Source organism: Heptranchias perlo, unplaced genomic scaffold (assembly GCF_035084215.1).
Source record: "Heptranchias perlo isolate sHepPer1 unplaced genomic scaffold, sHepPer1.hap1 HAP1_SCAFFOLD_608, whole genome shotgun sequence".
Lineage (NCBI taxonomy): Eukaryota > Metazoa > Chordata > Chondrichthyes > Hexanchiformes > Hexanchidae > Heptranchias > Heptranchias perlo.
Genome location: NW_027139632.1, coordinates 29,559 through 40,000, shown reverse-complemented (window position 1 = coordinate 40,000; position 10,442 = coordinate 29,559). Strand labels below are relative to the sequence as shown.

General features: G+C 50.5%; 1 protein-coding gene across 1 annotated transcript in view; it reads right to left on the bottom strand.

The window, feature by feature from the left end:
• The window catches only part of LOC137317330 (ephrin-B2a-like), a 56,131-nt gene extending 46,792 nt beyond the window's left edge, over window positions 1-9,339 (bottom strand). The window contains exons 1-2 of the mRNA XM_067980742.1: window positions 9,192-9,339; window positions 4,817-4,909 (exon numbers count right to left, since the gene is read on the bottom strand). Of these exons, the coding sequence (XP_067836843.1) occupies window positions 4,817-4,909; window positions 9,192-9,339 (241 nt within the window). The remainder of the gene's footprint in view (window positions 1-4,816; window positions 4,910-9,191) is intronic.
• Between the last annotated feature and the right edge of the window lie 1,103 nt (window positions 9,340-10,442).

The following is a 10,442-nucleotide window of genomic DNA, read 5'->3' as shown; positions in this document are numbered from 1 at the left end:
TGATGGTTTTCTAGACCAATACGTTGAGGAACCAACTAGAGAACAGGCGATCCTAGACTGGGTATTGTACAATGAGAAAGGATTAATTAACAATCTTGTTGTGTGAGGTCCCTTAGGGAAGAGCGACCATAACATGATAGAATTCCTCATTAAGATAGTGAAGTAGTTAAATCCTAAACTAGGGTCCTGAATCTAAATAAAGGAAATTATGAAAGTATGAGGTGTGAGTTGGCTATGATAGATTGGGGAACTTCACTAAAAGGGATGACGGTGGATAGGCAATGGCTAATATTTAAAGAACATGTGCAGGAATTACAACAATTATTCATTCCTGTCTGGCGCAAAAATAAAACAGGAAAGGTGGCTCAACCGTGGATTACAAAAGATTAGGGATAGTATTAGATCCAAAGAGGAGACATATAAAATTGCCAGAAAAAGCGGCAAGCCTGAGGATTGGGAGCAGTTCAGAATTCAGCAAAGGAGGACAAAGAGATTGATTAAGAGGGGAAAATAGAGTATGAGAGTAAACTAGCAGGGAACATAAAAACTGACTGTAAAAGCTTCTATAAATATGTCAAGAGAAAAAGATTAGTGAAGACAAATTTAGGTCCCTTACAGTCAGAAATGGGGAAAATTATAATGAGGAACAAAGAAATGGCAGAACAATTAAACACATACTTTGGTTCTGTCTTCACAAAGGAGGACACAAATAACCTGCCGGAAATGTTAGGGAACCAAGGGTCTAGTGAGAGGGAGGAACTGAAGGAAATCAGTGTTAGTAAAAAAGAAAAAAAGTGCTAGGGAAATTAATGGGGCTAAAGGCTGACAAATCCCCAGGGCCTGATAATCTACATCCCAGAGTACTAAAGGAAGTGGCCCTGGAAATAGTGGATGCATTGGTGATCATCTTCCAAAATTCTATAGACTCTGGAACAGTTCCTACAGATTGGAGGTGGCAAATGTAACCCCACTATTTAAAAAAGGAGGGAGAAAAAAACAGGGAATTACAGACCAGTTAGCCTAACATCAGTAGTGGGGAAAATGCTAGAGTCTATTATAAAAGATGTGATAACAGAACACTTGGAAGGCATTAACAGGATTGGACAAAGTCAGCATGGGTTTATGAAAGGGAAATCATGCTTAACAAATCTACTGGAGTTTTTTGAGGATGTAACTAGTAGAATAGATAGAGTAGAACCAGTGGATGTGGTGTACTTGGATTTTCAGAAGGCTTTTGATAAGGTCCCACACAAGAGGTTAGTGTGCAAAATTAAAGCACATGGGATTGGGGGAATATACTGGCATGGATTGAGAATTGGTTGACAGACAGGAAACAGAGAGTAGGAATAAACGGTTTTTTTTCCAGGTGGCAGGCAGTGACTAGTGGGGTACCGCAGGGATCAGTGCTTGGGCCCCAGCTATTCACAATATAGATCAATGATTTGGATGAGGGAACGGAATGTAACATTTCCAAGTTTGCAGACGACACAAAGCTGGGGTGGAATGTGAGCTGTGAGGAGGATGCAAAGAGGCTCCAATGTGATTTAGACAAGTTGGGTGAGTGGGCAAGAACATGGCAGATGCAGTATAACGTGGATAAATGTGAGGTTATCCACTTTGGTTGTAAAAACAGAAAGGCAGATTATTATCTGAATGGTGATAGATTGGGAAAAGGGGAGGTGCAACGAGACCTGGGTGTCCTTGTACACCAGTTGCTGAAAGCGAGCATTCAGGCGCAGCAAGCAGTTAGGAAGGCGAATGGTGTGTTGGCCTTCATTGCAAGAGGATTTGAGTACAGGAGCAGGGATGTCTTACTGCAGCTATACAGGGCCTTGGTGAGACCACACCTGGAGTATTGTGTGCAGTTTTGGTCTCCTTATCTGAGGACGGATGTCCTTGCCATGGAGGGAGTGCAACAAAGGTTTACCAGACTGATTCCTGGGATGGCAGGACTGAACTATGAGGAGAGATTGGGTCGACTAGGCCTATATTCACTGGAGTTTAGAAGAATGAGAGGTGATCTCATCAAAACATATAAAATTCTAACAGGACTAGACAGACTAGATGCAGGGAGGATGTTCCCGATGGCTGGGGAGTCCAGAACCAGGGGTCACAGTCTCAGGATATGGGGTATGCCATTTAGAACCGAGATGAGGAGAAATTTCTTCACTCAGAGGGTGGTGAACCTGTGGAATTCTCTACCACAGAAGACTGTGGAGGCCAAGTCATTAGATGTATTCAAGAAGGAGATAGATATATTTCTTAATGCTAAAGGGATCAAGGGATATGGGGAAAAAGCGGGAACAGGATACTGAGTTAGACGATCAGCCATGATCATTTTGAATGGTGGAGCAGGCCCGAAGGGCCGAATGGCCTACTCTTGCTCCTATTTTCTATGTTTCTATCACCCCTGAACGGCCTGGCTCTAATTTTAAGGTTCTGCCCCCTTGTTCTGGACTCCCCCCACCAGAGGAAATAGTTTCTCTCTATCTACCCTATCAAATCCTATAATCATCTTATGCTGATAGGGTGAGATGAAGTAGGGAGGGAGGAGTCTCGTGTGGAGTATAAACACTGGCACAGACCAGTTGGGCCGAATGGCCTGTTTCTCCGCTATAAAATTCTATGTAATATTTCTTGATCTTCAAACCAAATCCAACCTTCTACCCCAAAAGCAACAACAAGAACAACAACCTGCATTTATATAGCGCCTTTAACGTAGTAAAACGTCCCAAGACGCTTCACAGGAGTGATTATCAAACAAAATTTGACACCGAGCCACATAAGGAGATATTAGGACAGGTGACCAAAAGCTCGGTCAAAGAGGTAGGTTTTAAGGAGCGTCTTAAAGGAGGAGAGAGAGGCGGAGAGGTTTAGGGAGGGAATTCCAGAGCTCAGGGCCCAGGCAGCTGAAGGCACGGCCGCCAATGGTGGAGCGATGGAAATCGGGGGATGCGCAAGAGGCCAGAATTGGAGGAGCGCAGAGATCTCGGAGGGTTGTAGGGGCTGGAGGAGGTTAGAGAGATAGGGAGGGAGTGGGGTTACTGCCTCCAACAACAGCCAATCGGATGCTTGCTTCTGTGTTGGCCTCCTCCTCCCCCAATGAGTCCAATCACAACAGTGTGGAGTCTACATCGACCAATGGGATTCCTTCGTTGGCTTCCTCTTTTGGCGGGGGTGGGGGGCAGTGGGGGCTAGCGGAGAGGTCAAATCACAGACCAATCGCCTGACTCTCTGCAAAAGGTCACCAAGGGCATAACCTCTGGGAGTCACAGTTCACTGCTCAAATTGAAGACCCTTACACTCAAAAATTAAACACATCATCACCTTGGTTACCGAGGCTCTTAGTCCCTGATTGGAAGGCCAACTATCCACCCAAATAGTTCCTCCCAAAGCCTCGGGCCTAAACAGATTGAAAGTCTTCAGTCCTCAAGAAACGAGTTGACTTTAAGACTAGAACATGGACACCCCCTGATTCTTCATGTCTGAGCCTGGACGGTGAGTGTCAGAAGACTATTCGACCGTGGGGATTCTCACCAGGTAACTCTGGCTGGATATATTCCTGGGGGTTTCACCACATGAACCTCTGCCTCCAACCTCCCTGTCCAGTAAAAGAGTCTTTTTTAAAAAATAACTAATGAACAAAAGTATTCAAAGAAAATGGCAGAAACACATAGATTTGTTTTAAAGCCCCCGATGATTTCTCTCCCTGAGGGGTTTTTGCTCCCAGCCCTGTCCAGGAGATGAATCTTCAATCCCTGGAGACTCCAGGCCAATCCTGGAGGGTTGTAAACTCCTAAGTCTCACAGCAGAGTCCGACCCTGTCCTCGTTTGCCATCTACACAAGCACGTTCCAACAGAGTGCTCTGAACACTGAACCCCGGCCGATTTCCTCGCCCCCTCTTCCTGGCCCAGGGGCACTGAGGCTAACTGTAGGCCCCCTCTCGGGCCTGAGCTTAACTAACTCAATGCAGGGCGCAGATCAGAGCAGCTGGGGTGGCCAGTACAGCTCTCAGAGCCACACCGGCCAGTACATTAACTCACCGGGCCATCGAAGCGTCAATCACACTGGTGGCAATGGAGAACTTCCAGGTCCGAATCACCCAAGACCAGCGACCAACATCCTGTGGGAAGGATGGGAGCAGCAGAGCCGTGGAGACATGCACCCATCTTATAATTGGGCCTTTCATTTCAGCCATCCCTGATCGGAACGGAGGTGGGTGGGGGGATGGGGGAAGGGGAGGGGGATGAGGGAGGGGGATGGGGGATGGGGATGGTGTGGTGGTGGCGGATGGGGAGGGGAGGTGTTGGGGGACGGAGGAGGAGGAATGGGGCTGGGGGAGGGGGATTGGGGGGGGCGGTGGGGAGGGGGAGGGGGATTGGGGGGGCGGTGGGGAGGGGGGATGGGAAGGGGGATGGGGATTGGGGTGGGGGATGGGGAGGGGGGATGGGGATGGGGATTGGGGGTGGCGGTGGGAAGGGGAAGGGGGAGGGGGATTGGGGGGGTGGTGGGGAGGGGGGATGGAGAGGGGGGATTGGGGGGTGGCGGGGAGGGGGGATGGAGAGGGGGGATTGGGGGGTGGCGTGGAGGGGGAAGGGGGAGGGGGATTGGGGGGGTGGTGGGGAGGGGGGATGGAGAGGGGGGATTGGGGGGCGGTGGGGAGGGGGAGGAGGGATGGGGAGGGGAGGGGGGGATGGGGATGGCGGCTCGGAGGGGGGAGGGGGGAGGGGGGAGGGGAATCCCATCGCTCCCTGAACGGTTTGAGGTCGAGTCACGTTCCTCGCCAAGGCCGGGTGAAGACTGAAGGACTCCTACCTTGTCCGACTTTGAGGGTGACCCTCATGCTTTTCGTGCTGCACGCTCCACCCTTCCGATTCTCCAGTCCATCCTCGCCCCCCTCAGAGGTCGCTATCAAAGGAAACAAAAAGAAAAGTTCTCGTGAGTGAGGGTGGGGCAGGGGTCCCGAGGTGCGGGAGTTAATCCCCTCTTTACAGCAACTGCAGAGTTTGAAAGAAAAGATTTACAGGGAATACTCAATATGGCGGCCCCTGTAGATTCTGCCCCTGTCCGACAAACCCTTAAACAGTTTCAAAGCTGTGATTGAGCTTAATCCGGGGCATGACACAGAATCACACTGAGTGTACAGCACAGAAACAGGCCATTCGGCCCAACTGGTCCATGCTGGTGTTTATGCTCCACACGAGCCTCCTCCCTCCCCTCTTCATCTCACCCTATCACCATATCCTTCTATTCCTTTCTCCCTCATGTGTTTATCCAGCTTCCCCTTAAATCCATCTACACTATTCACCTCAACCACTCCTTGTGGGAGTGAGTTCCACATTCTCACCACTCTCTGGGTAAAGAAGTTTCTCCTGAATTCCCTATTGGATTTATTAGTGACGATCTTATATTTCAGCTCAGTGTCAGCTGTGATTCAGTGGGGAGCTCTCTCTCTCTCTCTCCCCCCTCTGAGTCAGCAGGTCGTGGGTTCGAGTCCCACTCCAGAAACTTAATCCAGGCCGACATTCCCAGTGCAGTACTGAGGGAGGGCTGCACTGTCGGAGGGTCAGTACTGAGGGAGGGCTGCACTGTCGGAGGGTCAGTACTGAGGGAGCGCTGCACTGTCGGAGGGCCAGTACTGAGGGAGCGCTGCACTGTCGGAGGGTCAGTACTGAGGGAGCGCCGCACTGTCGGAGGGTCAGTACTGAGGGAGCGCTGCACCGTCAGAGGGCCAGTACTGAGGGAGCGCTGCACTGTCGGAGGGTCAGTACTGAGGGAGCGCCGCACTGTCAGAGGGCCAGTACTGAGGGAGCGCTGCACTGTCGGAGGGTCAGTACTGAGGGAGCGCTGCACTGTCGGAGGGTCAGTACTGAGGGAGCGCCGCACTGTCGGAGGGTCAGTACTGAGGGAGCGCTGCACTGTCGGAGGGTCAGTACTGAGGGAGCGCTGCACTGTCGGAGGGTCAGTACTGAGGGAGCGCCACACTGTCGGAGGGTCAGTACTGAGGGAGCGCCGCACTGTCGGAGGGTCAGTACTGAGGGAGCGCTGCACTGTCGGAGGGTCAGTACTGAGGGAGCGCCACACTGTCGGAGGGTCAGTACTGAGGGAGCGTCCACGACACCACACAACCCTGCCACGGCAATCTCTGCAAGACATGCCAGATCATCGACACAGATACCACCATCACACGAGAGGACACCACCCACCAGGTACATGGTTCATACTCCTGTGACTCGGCCAACGTTGTCTACCTCATACGTTGCAGGAAAGGATGCCCCGGAGCATGGTACATTGGCGAGACCATGCAGACGCTGCGACAATGGATGAACGGACACCGCGCAACAATCGCCAAACAGGAGGGTTCCCTCCCAGTCGGGGAACACTTCAGCAGTCAAGGACATTCAGCCACTGATCTTCGGGTAAGCGTTCTCCAAGGCGGCCTTCGAGACACACGACAACGCAAAATCATCGAGCAGAAATTGATAGCCAAGTTCCGCACCCATGAGGACGGCCTCAACCGGGATCTTGGGTTCATGTCACGCTACACGTAACACCACCAGCGAAAGAAAGGTTATCTGTTTTTAATACAACTGGTCATTCTCTCTCTTTTCCTTTCGGATGTTTCTCTCTCTCTCTCTCTCTGTGTTCTGGCCGTTTGTATGTTCAGTAGTCTTGTATGAAATGTCTCTCTGTCTGAACACTATTCAATTCCTTTGATTGCCTTGATAACGGGCAGTTGGAAAGATTATCTGTAATCACCAGGCATTGTTCTCTGTCTATATATGTGGTCATGATGTGGAGATGCCGGTGATGGACTGGGGTTGACAATTGTAAACAATTTTACAACACCAAGTTATAGTCCAACAATTTTATTTTTAATCCCACAAGCTTTCGGGGGCTTTCCCCTTCCTCAGGCAGTGTGGAAATGACATTTCCGAATCCTTCGCATTTTAAGATCACAGAACAAAGCCTGGTGATTACTGTCCGTTGCCAAGGCAATCACAGTGAGCAGACAGAAAGGTGTCACCTAAAAAGGCCACCGAATATACAAACCCCCAAAAAAAAGAGAGAGAGAGAGATAAGGAAGACAGTCAATGACCCGTTGTATTAAAAACAGATAACATTTTTCGCTGGTGGGGTAACGTGTAGCGTGACATGAACCCAAGATCCCGGTTGAGGCCGTCCTCATGGGTGCAGAACTTGGCTATTAATTTCTGCTCGACGATTTTGCGTTGTCGTGTGTCTCGAAGGCCGCCTTGGAGTACGCTTACCCGAAGATCGGTGGATGAATGTCCATGACTGCTGAAGTGTTCCCCGACTGGGAGGGAACCCTCCTGTTTGGCGATTGTTGCGCGGTGTCCGTTCATCCGTTGTCGCAGCGTCTGCATGGTCTCGCCAATGTACCATGCTCTGGGGCATCCTTTCCTGCAACGTATGAGGTAGACAACGTTGGCCGAGTCACAGGAGTATGAACCATGCACCTGGTGGGTGGTGTCCTCTCGTGTGATGGTGGTATCTGTGTCGATGATCTGGCATGTCTTGCAGAGATTGCCGTGGCAGGGTTGTGTGGTGTCGTGGACGCTGTTCTCCTGAAGGCTGGGTAATTTGCTGCGAACGATGGTTTGTTTGAGGTTGGGTGGCTGTTTAAAGGCGAGTAGTGGAGGTGTGGGGATGGCCATAGCGAGGTGTTCGTCATCATTGATGACATGTTGAAGGCTGCGGAGAACATGGCGTAGTTTCTCCACTCCGGGGAAGTACTGGACGACGAAGGGTACTCTGTTGGTTGCGTCCCGTGTTAGTCTTCTGAGGAGGTCTACGCGGTTTTTCGCTGTGGCCCGTCGGAACTGTCGATCGATGAGTCGAGTGTCATATCCCGTTCTTACTAGGGCGTCTTTCAGCGTCTGTAGGTGTCCATCACGTTCCTCCTCGTCTCAGCAGACCCTGTGTATTCGCAGGGCCTGTCCATAGGGGATGGCCTCTTTGACGTGGTTAGGGTGGAAGCTGGAAAAGTGGAGCATCGTGAGGTTGTCCGTGGGCTTGCGGTAGAGTGAGGTGCTGAGGTGCCCGTCTTTGATGGAGATTCGTGTGTCCAAGAAAGAAACTGATTCTGAGGAGTAGTCCATGGTGAGCTTGATGGTGGGATGGAACTTGTTGATGTTATCGTGTAGTCTCTTCAGTGATTCCTCACCGTGGGTCCATAGGAAGAAAATGTCGTCGATGTATCTGGTGTATAGTGTTGGTTGGAGGTCCTGTGCAGTGAAGAAGTCCTGCTCGAACTTGTGCATGAAAATGTTGGCGTATTGGGGTGCGAATTTGGTCCCCATGGCTGTTCCATGTGTTTGGGTAAAGAACTGGTTATCGAAGGTGAAGACATTGTGATCCAGGATGAAGCGGATGAGTTGTAGGATGGCGTCTGGAGATTGGCTGTTGTTGGTGTTGAGTATTGATGCTGTCGCAGCGATGCCGTCATCGTGGGGGATACTGGTGTAGAGTGCCGAGACGTCCATCGTGGTGAGAAGTGTTCCTGGTTCAACAGGTCCGTGGGTACTGAGTTTTTGTAGAAAGTCTGTAGTGTCGCGACAGAAGCTGGGGGTTCCCTGTACGATGGGTTTCAGGATGCCCTCGATGTATCCAGAGAGGTTCTCACACAGGGTTCCGTTGCCTGATACGATAGGACGTCCGGGTGTGTTGGCTTTGTGTATCTTTGGGAGGCAGTAGAAGTCTCCCACGCGGGGAGTACGTGGGATGAGAGTGCGTAGGATGCTTTGAAGGTCTGGGTCATTGACTGTCTTCCTTATCTCTCTCTCTTTTTTTTGGGGGTTTGTATATTCGGTGGCCTTTTTAGGTGACACCTTTCTGTCTGCTCACTGTGATTGCCTTGGCAACGGGCAGTAATCACCAGGCATTGTTTTGTGATCTTAAAATGCGAAGGATTCGAAAATGTCATTTCCACACTGCCTGAGGAAGGGGAAAGCCCCCGAAAGCTTGTGGGATTAAAAATAAAATTGTTGGACTATAACTTGGTGTTGTAAAATTGTTTACAATTATATATGCGGTAACCTTCAAGGAATCCCACACTCACCTGACGAAGGAGAAAGCCTCCGAAAGCTTGTGAATTTCAAATAAAACTGTTGGACTATAACCTGGTGTTGTAAGATTCCTTACATTAAAATAAATGAGTTCCAATTACTTGAGCAGTCTGGCCCGCACGTGACTGCAGGCCCGCACGTGACTGCAGGCCCGCACGTGGCTCCAGGCCCACACGTGACTCCAGGCCCACACGTGACTCCAGGCCCACACGTGACTCCACGCGACTCCAGGTCCACACCTGACTCCATATGACTCCAGGCCCACACGTGACTGCAAGTGACTCCAGGCCCACATGTGACTCCACATGACTACAGGCCTATACATGACTCCAGGCCCACACGTGACTCCAGGCCCACACGTGACTCCTGGCCCACACGTGACTCCAAGTAACTCCATGTGACTCCAGTCCCACACTATACAGTTGATTCTTAAGGCCCTCTGAATTGATGTACCGAGCGGCCACACAGTTGTAAAGAATAATCGGGCTCGGCCTCTAAATCATGGACTATAAATGTGACCGTGCCAACATCTGAGTCAAAGTGAAAGAAAATTCACCCTCAAACACATTTTGAAACTTGTTCTCTCAAACATGCCCCCAGTCCTGTCCTCAACCTCGTCTCCTGTCGGGTTCTGGACTGGTCAAACTCCTGAACGCATGACCAGGCTCAAGAAGCAGCAGACACAAGGCCCAATGGTTCCATCAATGGCAGGGCCTCGAGCCTTCAAGGCCATTTGACCTCTAACCTCCCAAATAAATGGCTCCAAACGAAATGTGTTCCACATTCACCACTTTACTTTCTTATTTTCGGACCCCTGTGACAGGAGGGAGTTATTCACTCGAGGGGAAACAAAATCAATCAGGGAGGTTATTGCGGGACCATTTGTTGCACAAAGCAAGCCTGAGAGAGGCACTTGGGTATGGGCGGGGGGGGTCGCCAACTCTGGTTGGGAGTATTCCTGGAGGTTTCATCACATGATCACCCATCGCAACCGCCCCGCCATTGGCCGCCTGACATGTCCGTCCTCACATAGCCCCTCCCCCACACTCCCACCATTGGTCGGCCAACATGTCCACCCGCGCGGAGCCCCATCTTCCCACGACCAAGCGGAAAGCGAGCAGACTCTTCGTTAGTCGTCGGGAAAATGCTGGGATCCATTATTAAGGAAGTGGTAACAGGGCACTTAGAAAATCATAATATGATTAGGCAGAGTCAACATGGTTTTATGAAAGGGAAATCGTGTTTGACAAATTTATTGGTGTTTTTTGAGGGTGTAACTAGCAGGATAGATAAAGGGGAACCAGTGGGTGTAGTATATTTGGATTTTCAAAAGGCATTTGATAAGATGCCAC